Source organism: Eptesicus fuscus, chromosome 23 (genome assembly GCF_027574615.1).
Source record: "Eptesicus fuscus isolate TK198812 chromosome 23, DD_ASM_mEF_20220401, whole genome shotgun sequence".
Taxonomy (NCBI): Eukaryota; Metazoa; Chordata; class Mammalia; order Chiroptera; family Vespertilionidae; genus Eptesicus; species Eptesicus fuscus.
The window spans coordinates 10,074,100-10,096,189 of NC_072495.1; the positions used below are offsets into that span (position 1 = coordinate 10,074,100).

At 50.7% G+C, this 22,090-nt stretch overlaps 2 protein-coding genes across 3 annotated transcripts in view; one reads left to right on the top strand and one right to left on the bottom strand.

Moving 5' to 3' along the window:
- The first annotated feature begins 3,352 nt into the window (after window positions 1-3,352).
- Window positions 3,353-12,539, top strand: HVCN1 (hydrogen voltage gated channel 1). The gene is made up of 5 exons (XM_054712550.1): window positions 3,353-3,809; window positions 7,803-7,907; window positions 10,325-10,556; window positions 11,773-11,885; window positions 12,227-12,539. The coding sequence occupies exons 1-5, from the start codon at window positions 3,543-3,545 to the stop codon at window positions 12,290-12,292; spliced, it is 783 nt and encodes a 260-aa protein (XP_054568525.1). The 5' UTR covers window positions 3,353-3,542; the 3' UTR covers window positions 12,293-12,539.
- Window positions 12,540-12,584: 45 nt separating this feature from the next.
- TCTN1 (tectonic family member 1) overlaps window positions 12,585-22,090 on the bottom strand; it is a 28,363-nt gene continuing 18,857 nt past the window's right edge. Inside the window, exons 12-16 of one of the 2 annotated variants that reach the window (XR_003617933.2) lie at window positions 16,657-16,819; window positions 14,321-14,446; window positions 13,501-13,645; window positions 13,221-13,336; window positions 12,585-12,667 (exon numbers count right to left, since the gene is read on the bottom strand). Coding sequence is in view for 1 of the 2 variants with exons in the window: in XM_008142717.3 (XP_008140939.2) it covers window positions 13,502-13,645; window positions 14,321-14,446; window positions 16,657-16,819 (433 nt within the window). In the remaining variant the exon portion in view is untranslated. The remainder of the gene's footprint in view (window positions 12,668-13,220; window positions 13,337-13,500; window positions 13,646-14,320; window positions 14,447-16,656; window positions 16,820-22,090) is intronic. The other variant, XM_008142717.3, reaches the window with a different exon arrangement.

Sequence of the window (22,090 nt, forward strand, 5' to 3'; positions counted from 1 at the left end):
AGGCAGGCCCCAGGATCCTGGGTGGGGACAGATTCAGGAGGTTCACTCCTGGGAGGTTATATGCTCTCCTTGGGCCTCTTAGCATCGGAGGAAGTCTCAAATCAGGGGCTCCCCTGGTGCTTGAACAATATGGGAGACTGGGCAGGGGAGGCAGCCTGGAGTCGATGGGGTGTTCCTGGATATAGCATTTTGGAGCACCATCCCCTCCACACACGTCACCCACAACCTCGCCCCACAGTCTCAGCGCACTTAACAAGAAAATATTGGGGTTCAGGAAAGTCTTATGAAAGAGGTGGTATCCTTTTAATGAATTTGGAGCTTAGAAATGTACAAGGCACCACAGTACAGGAAGGAACAGTGGCCTGGGACCAAAGAGCTTCAGTCCTATTTTCAAGTGCACGGCTGCTGGTTACCTGAGACCATGAGCAAACCCTGGCCGCTCATGGTCCCATCACTGAAAGCATGGGGAGATCCGACCAGGTCATTTCTTTGTCTGGGTACATGCAGATGTCCTCAGCGATATGTAGAGGCATTTATTTTAACTGTTGTCTAGTATTTCATCACACAAATAGGAAGGATTCATTTCTCTTCCGCCATTTAGGTGAACATTTCTGGTGAACATTCTTGAGCATGTCATTGATTTGAGCACATATGGGCAGTTTTTGGGGGAAGCCCATCTGGGGATGGAATCACTAGATCATTAAGAAAGATATGCACAACTTCATCTTGACAAAACAATGCCATATTGCTGCCAAAAATGGTGGTGCCACTCCCTGTTCTTATCTTCAGTGTTCAACAGACCCCGTTGTTTCTGTTTCACGCCTTCACCAGCATTTGCTATTGCAGACTTTAAAATCTGGCCAATCGGAGGAGTGAAAAGGTGTGCGATAGTTACTTCACCCTGCATTTTCCTGAGTGCGGGTGAAGTTGAGTATCTTGGCCATTTGGGTTTTCTGTTAAGTGACTTGTTTAATATCCATTACCTAGTTTTCCGTGGAGTTGTCTTTTTGAAGGAAAATTTCTTTATATATTCTGGGTGCTAAATCTGTGTCTATTAAGTACTTTGTAATATTTACTGCCAACCTGTGTGTGTCTAACTTTGTAGGGGTGTCTGTGAGATAGAAAAGCTTTTAGTTTTGATGAGTCAATTCTATCCATTTCTGTGTGTTTTGTCTTCTTTTTTAAAAAATATATTTTTATGAAGAACATAAACTGATGAACAAAAATACAGAGACAGAGAAGTATTAAATAGACTATCAAACTTCAGAGGGAAGGCAGGGGAGGGTGTGTGGGGGGGTAAGAGATCAATGGACACAGACAGTAGGGGGGGGTGATGGAATGTGCTGGGGGTTGGGGGAGACAGGGGAGAGGTCAATGGGGGAAAAAGGAGACACATGTAATACTATATGTAATATTTTAAACAATAGCTCTAACCGGTTTGGCTCAGTGGATAGAGCATCGGCCTGCGGACTGAAAGGTCCCAGGTTCGATTCCGGTCAAGGGCATGTACCTTGGTTGCGGGCACATCCCAGAAGGAGGTGTGCAGGAGGCAGCTGATCGATGTTTCTCTCTCATCGATGTTTCTAACTCTCTATCCCTCTCCCTTCCTCTCTGTAAAGAAATCAATAAAATATTTTTTAAAATATATTTTAAACAATAAAGAATTTTAAAATGTATATGTGTATATATATATATACACACACACATATATATAGATATATATAGATATAGATATGTATATATTACTTTAGAGAGGAAGGAACAGGGAGAAAGAGAGAGAAACATCAATGATGAGAGAGAATCATTGATTGGCTGCCTCCTGCTCGCCCCACACTGGGGATCGAGCCCACAACCTGGAATCGAACCGTGACCTCCTGGAATCAAACCGTGACCTCCTGGTTCATAGGTTGATGCTAAACCACTGAGCCATGCCATTCGAGCAGTTTTGTCTTCTTTAAACAATCTTTCCCTGTTTTGAGGTCATGAAGATACTTGTTTGTATTTTGTTCTAAGACTTTTAAAGTTTTTAAAAAATACATTTATATACACTGAGTGGCCAGATTATTATGATCTCTGAACACATAATAATCTGGCCACTCAGTGTATATCCTATATAATAAAAGACTAATATGCAAATTGTCCCCTCAACCAGGAGTTCGACCAGCAGGCAGGCCGGCCAACCACCCATGTCCCCTCCCCCTGGCCAGGCTGGCCAGACCCCACCCATGCACAAATTCATGCACCAGGCCTCTAATCTACACTATTAAAAGGGAAAGCTGCAAATTATCATACCTTCACGACGCCCACCAGCCATTCAAGAGTGAGTATGCAAATTAACCCAACAAAGATGTCAGGTTAATTTGCATATGCAGGCACCGGCCGGGGGCAGGCGTTCCTCGCCGCCCCAGCCGCTCTGGGCCTCTGGGCAGCATGGGAAGGTGGAAAGGTGGCTCCAGGCTGGAGCGAAGGCGGTGCCGGCAGCCAGGGGAAGGAAGGCCCATTCTTGCAGGAATCTTCGTGCATCGGGCCTCATACACACACACACACACACACACACACACACACACACACACTGAGTGGCCAGATTATTATGCGTTCAGAGATCATAATAATCTGGCCACTCAGTGTATATATATTTTTGCTAATGCCTCCTAAACTTATTCTTTGTGTTGTGTGGGGTCTTTTGTTTACTTACTTTTCTATTGGGAAAGCCAGTTGTCCGAACCTCGCCAGCCCTTCCCGCTGATCTGAACTGCCACCACCATCACATCCGGGTTCCCACAGGGACCTGAGTCTGCTTAGGGCTCCCTTCTGTTCCACTGACCATGTCGCCTATTCTTGTATCCATACCTGAAAGTTTTCATTACTGAACTTTATAAAAAATGTATTATCTGGGCAAAGAGGGGAGGATCATTTGCTTTTTGCTTTGAGGCCATAGGTCTTTAATTGTCCTTTGTGTATTTAAAATAGCTGAACCTAGAAAAAAATCCATTTGCTTCTCACCTTTCAAGGACTGATCCACCCCGGCACGAAGTGGAGAGGGGGTCCTTCACTTTTCTGTGAAACTCTGGGTACTTTTACTTTTGGCTTTCCCCTCCCCCTCCCAACTCTCGCCTCTGGTTTTTCAGGTTGTGATATCTTTGACCCATGCGGCCTTCTTCCGATCTTTACACGTGGGCCCGTGATGGGTATTTTGTAACTGGGTTGTAGTACCAATTCCGTTGGTGACTGCCAACCAGACCACAGTGATAGGCCTGATGGGGTCTGGCATTTCCTGTCGCCTCACTGACACTGACAGCCTGGATTCCAAAAATAAAAGCACAAGAAACCACTGTGACCTCACGGTCTCTGTGCTCGCACGGTGCTCTGAGCTCTGGGGCTGCCTTCACCCCTGTGGCCCAGCTGGGGCCCTGCTCCCCGCCAGAGAGACGTGGGGTCCCAGTGGTCTGGTCGGGCTCTGAGGCCGCCCTGCCGAGCGCTCACTCTCTGTCCCCTCCCTTCAGACAGTCACGCGGAGGGCCAAGGTGGCTCCCGCTGAGAGGATGAGCAAGTTCCTGAGGCACTTCACCGTCGTTGGGGATGACTACCAAGCCTGGAACATCAACTACAAGAAATGGGAGAATGAAGAGGAGGAGGAGGAGGAGGAGGGGGGCGGCGGAGAGGAGGAGCAGCCGCCGCCGCCGCCGCCACCAGCCTCAGAGGAGGAGGGCAGAGCTGCTGACCCAACTTCGGACCCCGTCTCCACACCCAGGCGCCCTCTAGACTTCAGGACCAGGTTGAAGAAGCTCTTCAGCTCTCACAGGTTTCAGGTAGGTGGGCAGGGCCCTCGGCTGAGAGTCACGAGGCTGGGGTGGGGGCCCATCGCTGCCTCATTCATTGTGCAGATGCCTCCTGAGCACCGACCACGTGCCAGGCGCCTACACAGTGCTGGGTACACAGGGCAGGTCCCGTGTTTCAGGGATTAAATCTTACTCCAGAGGTCCATCATCTGAGGAGTGGATGAACAAAATGTGGTCCATCCATCCAAGGGAATACTGTTCAGCCACGAAAAGGAAGGAAGCGCTGACACCTGCTACAACATGGATGAACCTGGAGAGCATGATGCTGAGAGAGAGAAGCCAGACACTAAAGACTCTGTATTGTATGATTCCATTTCTGTGAAATGTCCGGAAGGAGCAAGCCCATGGACACAGAAAACAGATTGGTGGTTGCCACAGGTTGGAGGGAGGGGAGGGTGGGCAATGGCTGCCTCATGGGTACAGGGCTCCCATTTGGGGTGACGAAGATGTTCTGGAACTATATCGTGGTGATGGTTCCACAACCTTGGGAATAGGCTTAATGCTACTGAATTTTAAAATGGTTAAAATGGTAAATGTTATGTTATACAAATTTTGCCACACACTCACAAAGGAAATTAAAGGATAAACTTTGGAGGCAGAAAAAACGTGTCAGCCCCTCAAGGCCGAGAGGGTGCTAGGCCACACCCACTCTTCACCCTGGGGGCCTGTCTCAGCCAAAAATACCTGCCAGGCTTAACTCACTGCCGACTTCCAGGTGTGGTGATGGGGAGAACTTGAGGGGGAGATGGGGGGCTTCAAAGAATAGCAAAGGAATGGAGCTTTCTACAGAGTTCAGGATCGTCCTGACATCTGATTTTGAAGGATAAAAGCAGGTGGAGTCTGGCCAGCCGTCAGGTGGGCAGGCAGGAGTCCAGGAGCATGTGTGAGTCCCAGGAGAACGCCGGAGGCCCAGGGACACTGGGGAAGCACACAGCCCCTGTCAGCCCCGTTACCACATGGAGCCATTTGGGGGACCCTGGGCCAAGATAATCCAGTTCCTACCAAGAGCCAGTGTCCCTTCTGGAAGCAGAGAGAAGCAGCCCTGCCTCTCCCATCGCTGACTTTGTTCCAGGGTAAAATAGGGAAAACTTATTTTGGTATTTTTCGCTTTTATGTGGCTTAGAGAAAGAATGCAGGCCAAGCAACCCGGCACAGTGCTTTCCTCTGTGGCTGCGACAGGAAAGAAAGCGTGGTATTAAGTTGTTGGGGTTGAAATCCCAAACCCTCAATTTCAGCAGTAGGACGAACAAGCCAGCTTCCTTCCAGCTGCAAGGGGAGCCCTAGATTATCCCCCTCTGGGAGGTGCCCCCCTTCTCCTGACTCAGCCCACCAGCTGGCCCCCTAAGCTGGGATCCCCGGAGATGCTGGTACTGGGGAAAAATAAGTAGAGGTGTCTAGTCATTCACTCAACAGCCGTTTCTTAGCACCTGTGTGTGTGGAGGCGGGGTACAGTGGCGAGCGTGGTGGACACATTTCTGCCCCACTCACGGATGCAGTCATTCCAGAAACTGGTTACAAGTGGAGAGAAGCCCTCTGTAGGGAAACAGAAGGGGGTTCTGAGAGATCCTGGGGATGGGGGAGATGTGTCTAGGAGGTGACATTCCCCCCAATCCCCAACAGCTGACGGCTGGGCAGGAGTGAGCTCAGTGGGTGGGAGAGGGAGGAGCTTTCCAGGCAGATGGCCCTGTTGCTAAGGGCCCGAGGTAGGAAAGGGTCTGCAGCGTTGCAGGACGGAGAAGGGTCCACGAGGCATGTGTGTGGTGAGAAGAGGGACCGCTTGGCAAGGAAGGAGGCACCGGAAGGTCGTCATCCCCGGGCAGTGGGCAGCCATGGAAAGTTTACATGCAGGTGGGAGGGGGTGACATGACCAGATTTGGAGAAGGGGCGCAGAGTACAAGAAAGGTGGCCACCTCACAGCGGGGGATACAGGTTCAGGCTCAGGGGTTAGATCTGTGCTGGTAGGATCAGCCTACAGAAGATTCTGGAATCCCTTTCTTGCAAACCACTTGTTCCACATGGTTTGAGGTGGCCAAGGTGACATGATGTATAGCTAACTGCTGTCACACATGGGATGGCACAACCACGAGAGAAAATACAGGGTGGGGACCCAGGCATTGTAGCTTTGTGACCTTGGGCCTGTCTGTCTTTCAGAGGTGAGATTCATATAAAATTAATCATTTCAAAGTGAATCGTTCAGTGGCCTTTACTTAATACATGCACAATGTTGCACAGCCATCACCACTATCTAGTTCTAGAACATTTCATCACCCCCAAAGGAGATTCGGTACCCATTAAACAGTGACCGCCCAGCCCCTGACAACCGCTAATCTTACTGCATCTATTGATTTGCCTGTTCTGGACATTTCATATAAATGGAATCATACAATACAGATTGTCTTTTGCATCTGGCTTCTTTCACTTAGCATAATGTTTTCTAGGTTCAACTACGTTGTAGCATGTATCAGTACTTCATCTCTTTTTATGGCTGAATATGCAGCCTGATTTTAATATTTCTGTGCCTTGGTTTTAAGTCAGATCCCTTTAGCTCTAAAATAAAACCAAGGATGAAGAAAGAAAGAAAAGGGGGGAAAACGCACCAAAAGCTTGAATCTTTATTAAGCTGCTGAATTTGATCTGTATACAAACGTCATTGAAAAACAGTTTGCCATGCAATTTCACAATAATCCATATCATCAAATCATTTAATTACTGAAATAATTAGCTACAGGTGGAAATGATTTTAAAAAATGTATACAGTACTTCGTTCTTAGTGGGCCTGCACTTGTAGAATTTCATCCTGAAACTGCCAAGAAAATTAATGGCAACGTTAACCTTCAGAGGCCAAAATCTACGTACCTGAGAGTGTAAGAGGCAAGGCCCCGGGGGAAGCAAGTGATGGTCCAGTTTCCAAAGGAAGAAAGTCATGCAGCGTCCCCTGGGTCCCTCCACCGCTGCCATCCCATCACCACCCTGTCATCCCTGTGGTCTCTCTCAACACTGTCACCTCCTCCCATTAGTGCCCTCCTCAGAGTCGTCACCACCCCCATCTCCGTGACCACCACCATCACTGAGAGATCACCCACTCCCTCCACTCTGGTTCCCACTGCCCCCCTCTGCTCCCAGGTCATGACTGTCTTTCCCACAACTCTTCTGTTTTCCACCTGAGTGGGGCAGGTATTTCATGGCTCTGCACAGCAGCTGTTTTATGTGCACAGTGGACATCACTGTAACCCAACTGCCCAAAGCGGGCAGAGCCTGGAGCTTCCTCCCACAACTCAGACCTCTAAGGCTGCATGTTTTTCATTATTTACTGAGCATCTACTCTGAGCTTACCCTAGTAAGAGCAAAGCACATTACTAGGAAAATAAAAATGTGGCAAAATGTTTTTATTATTTTGCTTGCCACCTAGCAGTTTGGTTTGAGAGACGCTGGGAAACAGTGAACGAATAAGAAAAAGACAAGTAGTGCCCGGCCGACATGGCTCAGTGGTTGAACGTCGACCTATGAACCACGAGGCCACGGTTTGATTCCTGGTCAGGGCACATGCCTGGGTTGTGGGCTCAATGCCCAGTGTGGGGTGTGCAGGAGGCAGCTGATCAATGATTCTCATCATTGATGTTTCTATCTCATTGTCTCCCTTCATCTCTGAAATCAATAAAAAAAATTTATCAAAAAAAGACAAGTAGTGACAGAGGGTCAGGGAGTGAGCTGTCCTGAGATGCCCTGGTACAGGCACTGAGGTGGCGAACAGCCCGGGAAGGCAGCAGGGGGAGGAGGGGCGTCTGTGGAGGAGCTGGCCCCCAGCGGGCTCCCCACAGGGTACATGGGCCATAGCCAGCAGCCTCCCAACCTTGGCATTTTTCCCTAGTGTTTTCATCCAGATGTTTCCAAACCAACCTTTGAAAGATAGAAGGCGGTCTCCCTTTCGGGCTCATGGCTTCTCCTCCTTCCCTGGGTCCGCAGGTCATCATCATTTGCCTGGTTGTGCTGGATGCCCTCCTGGTGCTGGCCGAGCTCATCCTGGACCTGAAGATCATCCAGCCGGACAAGAACAACTACGCCGGCAGGGTAGTGTGTCCACAGCCCTTTAATGCTCTCTTCACTCTGGTGCCTGCCCTGAAGGGGACAGAGTAGGGTGGATAGCACCCGCCCTGAGGCTGCCTGAGAGCAGATCGGGTGCTTTTAGTCAAAGGGCAGAGGAAATGTCTGCCTTTCCAAGTTATAGATAAGCATTTACTACGACAGGAAACGTCTCCTTTCACTTGATGGCTTCCTGGACCGCTGAGCTGGAGTGTGTCCCTGATTCCAGAGGGGCGCTCTGACCAGGAGAACCATACTTTCCCGTCCCCTAGAAGAGCTGTTTCTCCTTCGCTGTTCTGATGGGGTCCCTAGGCTGGAACCCTCGGGGGATGTGCCACTGTTTATTCCCTGATTCACACTTCCTGCCGGAGTCCCTCCCAGACACTCGCCCAAGGGGCACTGGACACCCCAAAAATGCACCACCTGTGGCCCGTCGTCAGTAACATAGGAGACAGTCAGGGGCTGGAAAGCTTCTCCCAACACTTTTTTAAAAACAAAAGTCCATTTATAAAGCGAAAATGCCCTTTCAGGTGTAAACCACCACCCTTCCTACTGGTGGCCCCTTCCCAAGGCAGCCTTAGGTGTCCCTCTGCGGCCAGCCCCAGCCCTTCCGTACATGGATGAATTTCTTCTCTATTTTTCTTTAACAGAATCAATAACATACCTGCAAACTCACTGTCTTGTGCCCTTCTTTTTCCTCAACTTTTTTATTATGAAAAAAGGCAAATCTACATTTTGCTATATTTGCTTTATATCTCTACCCACAAACACACCCATGTATTATTGTCTGACCATTTGAAAGTAAGTTAGACATCATGACACTTCATCCTAAATACTTTGATGTACATAAGAATAAGGTCTTCCTCCTACAGAACCATAATAGCATTTTCATACCTTAAAAATTATCAGTAATTCCATATCTAATAGCCAATTAGCATCCACTCATGAGCATTGGCTGGCCAGTGAATACACTGGGGGATGCAAACTGGTGATTTTGAACTGTCTTTCCTTCTACATCACGTAGTTGGTATTCTTTTAGAAGAGCTTTCCTTTTTCCTGTGTACACGTGTGTGCATGTACCACTCACTATGGACGCATGGATTTTTTGTGTGTTATGTATTCAGTGTATTACAATGATAGCTATTCTTTTCAATATTCAAATGGTCCCAAACCTGGCCACTGTGAGCCCCTTCGAGTGGACTGCTGTGTTCCTTTGACACGACCCCATAGTCTTCGAGCATTTCCCTGCTCAAAGATGATGTCCCAGCCGACTTTGAACTTTCCCTGCCCAGAATGGAAATGGTTACTTTACTGAAGACAGGATCTGGGAACTCTTCACTCACCATCTACCTTGGTGATCACTGCTAGTCAACCCATATGGATCAGCCTTGGTCTTTTTAACAATTGCGTAGTGCTCCATATGGAGGTACTGTAATGCATTTGACGACTGCCCTTCAATGGATATTTCTATTTTTCTACAAACTATGTAGAAAATCTATCCTTACAAGTCTTTGTACACGTGAATTAAGCTGTAGGATAAATTCCAAGCAGTGGCACTGTTACCCAACTGAAGGGTCTGTTTGCCTGCATTTATCAAACGAGAGTCTGCAGCCACGAAAGTAAGGATTTATTAAGGAGATGGCACCATGCCTGGAGTCACAGGTGAGCTACTGCTCAAAAAACTCCTTCCCCATGGCTTCCAGGGGAAGGACTTTATAGCGGGGGTGGGGGGGGGGGGGGGGAGATGGGGGGGGAGCAGGGGGAATCGTTAATCATGATGACTCGAGGAGTTAGGGTCGTGGTCTCTACTGATTGGTTGGTGCTAAGGTAGGGGGTAGTTGATCATTGTATCTGGTCCTGATGCCAGCCCTGGAGTCATTGTCTGTTTTGGCAAGGATATGTTTGGTGGGATTGCTCCGCTTTCCTGGAAACTGAGGCCAACATGCTATCTGTAGTTTGACTGAAAATTCTGTCTCTATAATCAATAGACTTGTTCCTAAGACTACTGGATACTGACCAGAACCTCATTGCTCTGAGGGCTTAATGATTAAGCAAGGTGGGTGAGTCAGGCTGGGTGAGAGGCCCGTTTGAGTCAAAGGAAAAAAATGAAAAGGCCCAGTGAAAGAAAATAGGGTTTCTGCATGGTCCCCGTATTGCTATGCCAATAGGCATGGTGGATGTTTTCCAATCTGCCATCGCCCAGTTGCCCTTCAAAGAGCAGAGCCCTGTCTGCTGTTCCCGCTGTTTTACCAGCCCGAGAACAGGGCCTGGTGCTGGCAGAGCCTCGGGACTGGTCAGTGAATGAAATCTCTCTGGTGACCTGACAGGTGCACTTGAGGCCTGCTGGTCTGTGCGGCCTGCCCCAGCCCGGACCTGCTCTCACTGTGCTTCCTTGTCTCCTTCAGGTGTTCCACTTCATGAGCATTGCCATCTTGACCTTCTTTATGGTAGAGGTTTTCTTTAAAATATTTGTTTTCCGCTTGGAGTTCTTCCACCACAAGTTTGAAATCCTGGACTCCGTTGTCGTCGTGGTTTCATTTGTCCTCGACATCGTCCTCCTGTTCCAGGAGCATGAGTTTGAGGCTCTTGGCCTGTTGATTCTGCTCCGGCTGTGGCGGGTGGCCCGGATCATCAACGGTACGTCCCCTGCACTCCTGGGTTGCAGAGCAGATAGGAATGGGTGGCGCCTGGGAGTGGACACAGAGGCTGCAGGTCGTGGTTTCCAGGTCGTTTCCTCCTCCTCCCCGCAGTCTAGAGGATAGTGAAGTGGTCTGATCTGGTGTCCCACCACCACCTCTGTGGCTAAGAACTGACACTGAGACATGCGCTCTCAGAGGAACTACCTTTCTCCTTTAGGCCCTATTTCTATTAGACTAATCCCTGAGAGAATTTTATCACATCCTACCCACCTGGGGAGGGGCCTCATCCAAAAGGGGTGCAAGGAAGCTAAAAATGATTTACACTAGATCCTGCCCCCTTTGAGAAAAGCACATGTGTTAGTGTGGTGAAGGCTCTGAGAACTGTGATATTTTCCAAATTGACCAATCTGATACTTTCTGGGAACATAATACTTATTCACATGCCGTAGACCCTGGCTGTGGAGCACACCCTTGGGGAAATACCGTGTATTTTAGGTAAAAAGCCTATGCCTTGCACACCCTGTTTGTACAGGAAGCCTCCATCTGAGAATTAATGTTTTTGCTGTAACTTTATTTTATTTATTGATTTCAGAGAGAGGAAGGGAGAGAGAAAAACATCTATGTGAGAGAGATTGGTTGCCTCTAGCCCAACTGAGGCAGGGATGGAACCTGCAACCCAGATACATCCCCTTAACTGGGAATCGAACCCACAACACCTCGGTGCTCGGGCCAACACTCTATTCACTGAGCCACACCAGCCAGGCCAGCCCTTTGTGGCTTTTGCACACACTGCTGCTAGGCAGTGCTGTGGTGAAGCAGCTTTGTGGTGAGGAGCTTAATGCTCATCTGCTCAGTTATTATTATTATTTTTAATTGATTAAGGTATTACATATGTGTCCATATCTCCTTATTGCCCCCCATCCCACTCCCGTACATGCTCTCACCCCCGCTGCTGTCTCTGTCAGTGATTATTTTTTAAGGAATTTTCAGCCCATGGGAACCAAAGAGAAGTAATTCACAACGAGGTCCTCAGAAATAAGTTGCTCAGAAATGAAAAATCTGAATCCTAGTTCAGACGCCTTTAAGCAATGACTGTTTTACTTGTCTGTCACCACTCTTCCCAACTGGATACACTTATAAGGAACACAGATTTTTTTTTTTTCAAGTGGTTAAATTAGAAACCAGTGTCATTGAGACCCTCAATTATTTTTCAGGAATAATTATCTCGGTTAAGACACGTTCAGAACGGCAACTGTTGAAGTTAAAACAGATAAATATGCAGTTGGCTGCCAAGATCCAGCACCTTGAGTTCAGCTGCTCTGAGAAGGTAAGGAAGCACTCCTGGGGAAATCCCACCTGGCTGCAGCTGCCCCCCTTCAGCGCAGTGCTTCTCACGCCAGGCCTTCGCTCCTGTGTGCTTGGGCCAGGAGCACCCCTCCCGCTGGCTAAGTCTTCCCTGTCCTTGCCTCCTTCCCAGCTAGGCTGGGCGTCCCTCCTCTTGTCTCTGCCATTGTCCACTGGACGCCATCTGACTGTGGTAGTCGCCTTCACAGACTGATTCCACAAGCTTCATGGCCTGTCCTTGTTCTGGGGCGCACGGAATGATGGTCACGTCCCTGGTGAGGCTCAGAGGTAAATTCAGTTATTTGTCTGCTTTTGTAATAACAGGAACAAGAAATTGAAAGACTTAACAAGCTACTGAGACAGCACGGACTTCTGGGGGAGGTGAACTAGAGGCGTCCCTGCTCCACTCCAAAGACACCGCCTCCCGGGCTGTGGCTGTGAATGAGAACCACCAGCCGTCCTGGGGCATCTGCGGGACAGGGTTGGTTTGATGTCTTTGCCTCCGACCCAGCTTGGACTCTGGAGGGACACAGTCTTTCGGAAGGCTCTCTCTCTTCCTTGGTGTGACCGAGGGCTTCCCATCCCATTCCCACCTGCACTGTATCACAAATGTATTATAAGCTGTTTCTCATGTTGAGCACTTGATTCTTGCTCGAAAATGTACAACAAAGCTGGACAATCACTAGTTGTATATAACATTTAATCTCATCAAATGTCGTTTTCACGTTCTACGGGAATACTGAGGCATTCTTTCCTATGAGCGCTCTGAAAGACAAAAGAAAAACAAAAAGGAAGCTACCTTAGCTACCAGCCCATTCTGGAAAGGCCTTTTCTATTTCCAAACTGTTCTAAACAGCTTGTTGAAGGGCAGTTCCTCAAGGAGGCTGTCCTCGGGTTCCCAGCCCCTCCTCTGCATCACCCAGCTGCATCTCCCAGCTGCTAGCTGCTCCACCCAATTCTGCCACCTGATAACATCTTTCTCAATTACTGTACAATTAATGTAGAACATAAACTCTCTCCTTCCCCCAGACCCTCCTACTATATCCTTTCCAGCTTCAACTGCTTGGAACTGCTCTGTGGCATTCCACACCAGCCCACCAGTTGGAGAGCTAGCTAGCGACAGTGCCTGGTACAGAAATGTCAATTGGACCCAAGACTCCACTCTAATTAACATGACATTTGGGGGAAGATCCCCTCCTGAGGCCTTGTATTCTATCTGCATGAGCTTATACAATAGTTCGCTATTTTTGTACTCATTTCAATGGGACTTGAAAGAAAACCTGAACTAAAAACAATGATTATTTTAACAACAACTCACATCAAAGCAGGAGGTGAGTGAACTGGATAAACCCTCAATGCCTGTGTTACTTCAAAGTCTGTTCTCTCTACCGTCTTCCCAAAGGTGCAATTTGATTTCCACATACGATCTGTGTGCTGAGAGTTTTGGAAATTACCAAGATCAGATAGTGCCCCCTTTTAAAGTCAAACCAAGTAGAATAAAATTTCCAAAAGGAGGGAAATGAGTGGGGAGGGGAGGTGTACTGGTCTGGAAGCCACTCTATTCTAGAGGTGTGGCCTCCTTTCTTTAAATGACTTACGTCAAACGAACGGGAAGAAGAAATTGAAGGGCAGCTTGGCATTGATGGTTGGCCGAGCTCTGAAGCCTGCCTCTGCCGGTGCAGACACATCCACAAAAGAAACCGCAGTGGAAATAAGAACCGTCCTTTCTTTTCCTGAGTTGGTCTGTAATAAAAAGCCAGGGTGCTGTAAGCCTTGCCGCCCGGGTGTTACCAGGATAACAAAAACACGACATCTTTCACTCTGTTCCTCACTGACCACTGTTGGTCATTCAAAAATCTGATAGGTATGTGGAGGGCTAATCAGCCATTAACTTGGATGAGAGAAATAATTTTTACCCGGGTTGCCCAACACATCAATGTCAATCACAACTCAATTTTCATAAGAATTTTAAAGATAAATCTAAACAAGTGTGCTACTGTGAATGAAACCCTTGTCAGTGGAGGTTTTTCCTCTAAGTGAAAGAAAATGACAGCTACAGTGTTTTAAGAATCCAGATTGTTGCCCTAGATGGTTTGGCTCAGTGGATAGAGCGTCGGCCTGCAGACAGAAGGGTCTCAGGTTTAATTCCGGTCAAGGGCACATGCCTGGGTTTCGGGCTTAATCCCCAGTAGGGGACATGCAGGAGGCAGCTGATCAATGATTCTCTCTCATCATTGATGTTTCTATCTTTCTCCTTTCCTCTCTGAAATCAATAAAAATATATTTTTTAAAAAAGAATCCAGATTGTTTCCATTTTAATTATAATCTTTTTCACAAAATAGTAAATTTTACTATCACACTTGAGTTTTGTCTGGACTTGTATCTTAACCTATACCTTGAAACTAAAGTTAGGCCTACCTTAGGATATGAGGATGAAATTAGATTTGCAGTTACGTTGACTATTTTAGCCTGTGGGTTCAGTAAGGATCCGTACTTCGTCCACTTCACTTCTATAACCAAAGCCAGTGGGAGCTGGCAGACATCCTACAAAACAAAATGCTGTTAATCAGTTTGACTATTACACCAACCACACATCAAACTTAATCTGCAGTTCAGAGTTTTAATTATAAAATGTTTCACATATTACAAAATGTTCTGAACAAGAGAATGAATAGACTCTCAAAGTTCAGATAAAAACCGCTTAGAGAAAGCACATATTTTAAAGTACTCAATGCTCCAAAAACATTTTAACACCTAACGCACAATTTTTCCATTCCTTCCAATTCCTCTGATTTCTAAAGAGGCCAGCATCAGCTGGGAGTTGTAAGCCCAGTGCGTGTCTGTAGAACCTTCAGGGCCTTGCCTGCTCTATCTTCCTCTACCTCAGTGGTCGGCAAACTCATTAGTCAACAAAGCCAAATATCAACAGTACAACGATTGAAATTTCTTTTAAGAGCCAAATTTTTAAAACTTAAAATTCTTCTAACGCCACTTCTTCAAAATAGACTTGCCCAGGCCGTGGTATTTTGTGGAAGAGCCACACTCAAGGGGCCAAAGAGCCGCATGTTTGCCGACCACAGCTCTACCTGTTTATAGCTACCTCCGAGATACCTGAGGAGAGAAACTGGCATTGGGTGGGGAGGAGAGAGAATGGTATTAACAACAGACAAATTAAGCCCGATTGCATATTATGTTAAAATACACTTAAAAGAAATGTGCCTTCTTTTCATTTATCTGGTTTCATCAATTGGCAATTAAGGTGTTACACTGGGGTTTATAGGCAGAGTGTGAGTTGTCGAAGATACTGCCAGCTCTCCACAGGAACCGAGAGCCTCCATGGAGCTGCGCAGTTCAGACTGGACGCTGTGGGAGCTGGGCCTGAGGCCTCTGCTCCAGGGCCTCTGTTTGGGCAGCCCCCAGGGGAAAGTGGTTGGCGGGCCTTCCCGATCTTGTTCCTGCCTCTAGACCTCTTTAGTTGGCAACTGTGATAACTGTTGAAGCTGCATGATGGTTAGAAGGGATTCTGTTGTATTATTCTATTTTTGTGTATGTTTGAAATTTTCCATAATAACAAGTTTTTAAAAACACATCTCTTCAAGGCATGAAAAGCTAGCAGGCCTGCTAAATTTGTGCCTGCCAAAAAGGCACTGGTGGGATCCTTAGCTTGGAACTGCCTTTTAAGCAATTTGTAGGCTGAGAGATCCTTGAATATCCTGTTATTAGGAGAAGATGCAACAAGCAGCTGGTATAACTGAGCTTAGCAGATGCTCTCATGTCTGCTTCTACCTGGGTTTCCTGAAAGGTTGGCACAAAACCCACCCCAGGCCCTGAGCTACCTGGACCAGCACAGACCCTGGCAGTGCTAATGTCCTCACTGCTGCGTCTCCTCCCAACCTGTTTTCCCTTCTGAGGGGGAAGTAATCTCCAAGAAGCCAGAAGCAATCTGCCTGGTTCACTGAGGCAGCAGAGCTGAGCCAAGACTTAGCAGCTGAAAAGCAGGGACTGAGCAATCACCGGTCTCTGGTAGGAAGGGCGGGATCCGAGCTGGGGAGCAGTCCTCACCCCCACTGTCCCCATGCTATAAATATGCTAAGCAGATAATGAAAGGCCTGAAGAAACTGTGACAAGAAAAAGCTGGGCAATTAAAGGATAAGATGGAGAGCACACCTCCAGGGATGGGGGCCAGCCCACACTGACTGCTGAGACAAAAGGAAAAGGTGGGCAGAAGAATCACATGTGATCAGGAACCCATTTATAGGATGTCAAATCCATTAAACTCCTGGGAACTTTTGAATTGAAAGCTCTCATGTGGGCCGCCTTTATAGACCAGGGAACAGCGCTGTGGATGAGAGGATGTCTCAATCTCTTTGAGACAGTCCTCACACTTGTCTCATATCCAATGCCTAGAAGAGGCCTCATGTAACCCCAACAATGACAGTAGGAATGGTCAGGTTCCCATTTATGGAGTAACCACTAGGCACCATGAATATTAATTACCTCATTAACTCAACAATCCCTATGAGATCGGTACTATAACCATCATTCCCACTTCACAGAGAGGAAAGGGCCCAATCCCACAAAATCAATGGCCAATGACAAGTGTTAACAAGGACAAAATCAGTATTCAGGGTCCGGGCCCATCTGATATCAAAGCCCAGGCTCCCGCCCGGAGCCATCTACCTCCCCCACGGGGTGGAGGGCAGTGGAAGAAAGAGAGATCGCCATTATGTGGCCTTCAACTTCTCCCCCTGTACCTTCATGTGGGGTGCCTGGGCGATGAAGTGGATAGGCACCCAGTCCAGCACATCCTGGGCCTGAGAATTCCCAAAAGAGGCCACATAATCTGGGAAGCCCTGGCCCTTCAGCAGGCTCTTCACCTTCTCCACGACAAGGGGACACGTGATAGTGCTGGTCAGTCTTTGGAGAAGGAAAAAGAAGTCAATCAAATGAGGCTGTTGCTCACACCAGCATTTTTCACAGGCTCAACGACACACATGCTCTCTCTGGTTTATTTTCTCACTCTCCAAAAGGGGATTGTTTGAAAGAAGCCATGTGTTTCTAACTTTGAGAAATCGTCGTTGGCCAAGGAGATGAACCCAAAACAATGTTTCTCAAACTGTGTTCCATCAAGAGACTCTGTATAAGAAAGGTTCCATGGCCAAAAGTTTGGGAACTATTGCATACCCATGTCCCTCCTGAAGTACACTGGCATATTAAAGGCTCTGAGAAGTCCTACAGTAGGAACAGGTTTTTAACTTTATTTTTTTTAAATATATTTTATTGATTTTTTACAGAGAGGAAGAGAGAGGGATAGAGAGTCAGAAACATCGATGATAGAGAAACATCGATCAGCTGCCTCCCGCACACTCCCCACTGGGGATGTGCCCGCAACCAACGTACATGCCCTTGACCGGAATCGAACCCAGGACCTTTTAGTCCGCAGGCTGACGCTCTATCCACTGAGCCAAACCGGTTCTGGCCAGGTTTTTAACTTTAATTGGTATTTCCCAAACATATTAAATCATAGACCTACCCCTACTGACATCTTGTGGAAATGTATTCTGAACCCCCCTTTCACAAATGCTGGTCTAAAATGATCAGAACTAATAACGTAAGCTCTGGCTAGTGATGCTTAGTGATCAGAGCAGCATCATGAACGGTCACAGATTCAATTCCCGGTCAAAGGCACCTACCTGGGTTGCAGGTTTGTTCAAGGGCCCCAGGGCACGTGCAGGAGGCAACCAATTGATGTTTCCCTCTATTTCTCTCCCCCACCCTCCCACTCTCTCTAAAAATGAATGGGAAAAAATATCCTTGGATGAGGATTAACAACAACAAAACGGAACTAATAATGTAAAAATGTAAATGGCACGTACTGGTCTAACCAAAATAATGACATAATTACGCTGGGGAGTTACAGGGTCAGAAGTGAGTTGATGGTGGGGTAGGGGGTGAAAGGGAAAAGGGCCAGATTTTCATCTTCCATAGTGGGAACTCAAGAAATAATCCTTAAAACTAAACTATCAAGAGAAACCAAGATGGCGGCATAGGTTAAACACCTAACCTGCAGCCGGGCACAACAATTTCAAAAATACAACTAGAGGTCAGAACGGACATCGTCCAGAACCACAGGAAAGTTGGTGGACTGAAATGCCCACAGCTGGGGGGAAGGAGAAGGCCACGGGGACAGTCGGGGAAGCCGTAAAAGCCTGAGGTATGGAGAAACGGGCGGAGACACGAGCACACGCGCCTGCGGGGAGGATGGAACCGGAGAGGAGGGGGCGGCTGATGACCTGGCCGGAGTTCACTGGCAGGAAGGAGATAAAGGCTCCGGAGTGCGCTGAGCACCGGCTCCGATTGCACTGAACCCCATTCCGGGCGAAACCCTGGGAAACTCACTTTCGCAACTCCGCCGCCCCCGCAGGCCTCCCGGCCGGGGACGCTGGGGACGCCGCCGCAGCGGCGGCGCCCGGAGCCCGGCGGCCTCCCAGCACCCGTCCCCGCCGCGCAGCCCCCGCGCGCCTGGTGCCGCGGGCCGCGCGCGCACACCGGACGGAGGCCCGGGCGCCCTCTCCGTGCACCTCCCGGCGGCGCTAGACTTCAGTAGAGTTGACTGAATTCAAGGGATTAAGAAGTATAAATTGGGGGGACGCCGCGGCGGCGACGTCCGGAACGCGGCCATGGCGGTGCCTGGAGCTCGGCGGCCGCCCAGCGCCCGTCCCAGCCGCGCGGCCCTCGCGCGTCTGGTTCCGCGGGACGCGCGCACCGCGCACCGGACGGAGGCCCGGGTGCCCTTTCCGTGCACCTCCCGGCGGCGCTAGACTTCAGTAGAGTTGACTGAAATGAAGGGATTAAGAAGTACAAATTGAGAAGTTTGAAAAAGATAGCGGCGGAGGTTAAAGGCTGTTCTGTTGCCTCGCACCCAGCGAAATCGGAGGGGATGAGGTGTGGAGGTGCGTGGGTCTGGCTGGTGGCGGGGGAAAGGGGCTTTTGTTCCAAACCTAAGGGAGATTAGCTCTCCATCACCCTGAAACCCATCTTCTGGCGAACCCCGGGAGACCCAGATGCCTGCGGGGAGAGGCGGGACTTTTGCGGAGGTGCGCCCAGCAATCAGTGTTTGCTGCGCTGGAGTGCGGAACGAGGGGACTTAGATACGTGGAAGGCAGAAGGACCAGACTCACAGCCATCGAGGCTCGCCGCACCATGGCCTGTTGGCGCCCTGAGACCCCGCCCCGCCCTGGGACCCGCCCCGCACGTTTTGAAGACCTGCCCCGCAAGTCTTGCAGGCACACCTGCGCCCCAAGCAACGGCTTATGCATATGGGTGGCCTGCCCTCTGGCAGCGGACCAGATGATCTGCTGTTCTAGTCGGACTGCTCCAGGGCCACTCAGACAGGAGGAAGAAACTACAGTTTTTGCTGTAATCCTTGCTGAGTGCCTAAGGCAGTAGCTGATCTACACCCCATTGGAGACCCAGAAACGAGGGCATCTGGTGGTCTGTGGGAGATGACACCAGATTTCAACCACGTGCATAAGGGACACATTCAACGGGAATATTCAGTGAGCGCCAAAGCTTTGCTGCACCAAGACCCGGCCCATAAACGTGTCTCCTGCACAGCAACTCTTCCTTTATAGACAAAGAGAGCCCCCCCCAGTGAAACCAACAACAATCAAGACTTAACTATACAAAGGAGGACCAAGATGGAGGCATAGGGTGGAAGCCTGATTGTTGCCTACCACAACAACTTTGAGACTACGACAAGAGAGCAGAGCAGACACCATCCAAGACCACCATAGGGCTGGCTGAGTAGATGCTCTACAACTAGAATAAAAGAGGGGTATGTGGGATGATGCTGATGCCGGTGACCCAAAGACCACACTTTAAGAACTACGGCTCAGGCGACACAAAAGAACTATGGCTCAGGCGATACAACAGCGGCCTGGAACGTGCTCGGCGCAGTTCCCCCGGCGGTCTCCGGCTGAGGGGACGGCTCCACTGGCAGCCAAGCACGGACAGACGAGCCCCTATGAGACATGGGGTGGGAGACTCTGCGCTTGCTGACCTATGAGTCCGTCAAGAATCTCAACGCCGCGGAAGCGGCCAGGTGCGCATGCTCGGCGACCGGCCACCGATGCAGACCCAAGGGCCGACGCAGCGACGCCAGACCGGCCCACCGCCATGCACCGGGTGCACCGGAGCTTCGCCGAGCCGCCGCCCGACGAGTTCTGCAGCAGCCATACTGGAGCTCTGGAAGGATGGCCAGGGGAATTGCTGAGGGGGGATTGACCGGCAGGAATTGGGATCGGGAAGACGGGACCCCGCTGAGACCCGGGTGCGGGCGGGGTTGCGCGCCTCTGGGCTCGGGTGTGGTCACACGCCTCTGGGTATAAGTGAGGCCTCACGTCCCTGGGTCTAGGTGAGGCCACATGCCCCTGGGTCCAGGTGAGGCCGGACTCCGGGTCCGGGTGAGGCCAAGTGCCCCTGGACCCGGATGACACTGGATCCCATGCCCGGGCGAGGCCAAGCGCCCCTGGGTCTGGGAGAGCCCACACACCCCTGGGTCCAGGCGAGACGATGTGTCCCTGGATCTGGGTGAGGTCTTGTGCACCTAGGCCCGGGTGAGCCCAAGTGGCCCTGGGCCTGGGAGAGGCCAAGCGTCCCTGGGTCCGGGAGAGACCATGTGTCCCTGGATCCGGATGAGGCCTCGTGCACCTAGGCCCGGGTGAGCCCAAGTGGCCCTGGGTCTGGGAGAGGCCAAGCGTCTCTGGGTCCGGGTGAGACCATGCGTCCCTGGATCCGGATGAGGCCTCGTGCACCTAGGCCCGGGTGAGCCCAAGTGGCCCTGGGTCTGGGAGAGGCCAAGCGTCCCTGGGTCCGGGTGAGACCATGTGTCCCAGGATCTGGGTGAGGCCTCGTGCACCTAGGCCCGGGTGAGCCCAAGTGGCCCTGGGTCGGGGAGAGGCCAAGCGTCCCTGGGTCCGGGTGAGACCATGTGTCCCTGGATCCGGGTGAGGCCTCGTGCACCTAGGCCCGGGTGAGCCCAAGTGGCCCTGGGTCTGGGAGAGTCCAAGCATCCCTGGGTCCGGGTGAGACCATGTGTCCCTGGATCCGGGTGAGGCCTCGTGCACCTAGGCCCGGGTGAGCCCAAGTGGCCCCGGGTCTGGGAGAGGCCAAGCATCCCTGGGTCCGGGTGAGACCATGTGTCCCTGGATCCGGGTGAGGCCTCGTGCACCTAGGCCCGGGTGAGCCCAAGTGGCCCTGGGTCGGGGAGAGGCCAAGCGTCCCTGGGTCCGGGTGAGACCATGTGTCCCTGGATCCGGGTGAGGCCTCGTGCACCTAGGCCCGGGTGAGCCCAAGTGGCCCTGGGTCGGGGAGAGGCCAAGCGTCCCTGGGTCCGGGTGAGACCATGTGTCCCAGGATCCGGGTGAGGCCTCGTGCACCTAGGCCCGGGTGAGCCCAAGTGGCCCTGGGTCTGGGAGAGGCTAAGCGTCCCTGGGTCCGGGTGAGACCATGTGTCCCTGGATCTGGGTGAGGCCTCGTGCACCTAGGCCCGGGTGAGCCCAAGTGGCCCTGGGTCTGGGAGAGGCAAAGCGTCCCTGGGTCCGGGTGAGACCATGTGTCCCTGGATCTGGGTGAGGCCTCGTACACCTAGGCCCGGGTGAGCCCAAGTGGCCCTGGGTCTGGGAGTGGCCAAACGTTCCTGGGTCTGGGTGAGACCATGTGTCCCTGGATCCGGGTGAGGCCTCGTGCACCTAGGTCCGGGTGAGCCCAAGTGGCCCTGGGTCGGGGAGAGGCCAAGCATCCCTGGGTCCGGGTGAGACCATGTGTCCCTGGATCCGGGTGAGGCCTCGTGCACCTAGGCCCGGGTGAGCCCAAGTGGCCCTGGGTCTGGGAGAGGCCAAGCGTCCCTGGGTCCGGGTGAGACCATGTGTCCCAGGATCCGGGTGAGGCCTCGTGCACCTAGGCCCGGGTGAGCCCAAGTGGCCCTGGGTCTGGGAGAGGCCAAGCGTCCCTGGGTCCGGGTGAGACCATGTGTCCCAGGATCTGGGTGAGGCCTCGTGCACCTAGGCCCGGGTGAGCCCAAGTGGCCCTGGGTCGGGGAGAGGCCAAGCGTCACTGGGTCCGGGTGAGACCATGTGTCCCTGGATCCGGGTGAGGCCTCGTGCACCTAGGCCCGGGTGAGCCCAA

Bases quoted from the DNA above. Each gene is read 5' to 3' on its own strand.
- HVCN1 (XM_054712550.1), top strand. From the start codon at position 3,543: ATGAGCAAGTTCCTGAGGCACTTCACCGTCGTTGGGGATGACTACCAA. The intron at 3,810-7,802 runs GTAGGTGGGCAG...CTGGGTCCGCAG, and splicing joins TCAGCTCTCACAGGTTTCAG to GTCATCATCATTTGCCTGGT. The intron at 7,908-10,324 runs GTAGTGTGTCCA...TGTCTCCTTCAG, and splicing joins AGAACAACTACGCCGGCAGG to GTGTTCCACTTCATGAGCAT.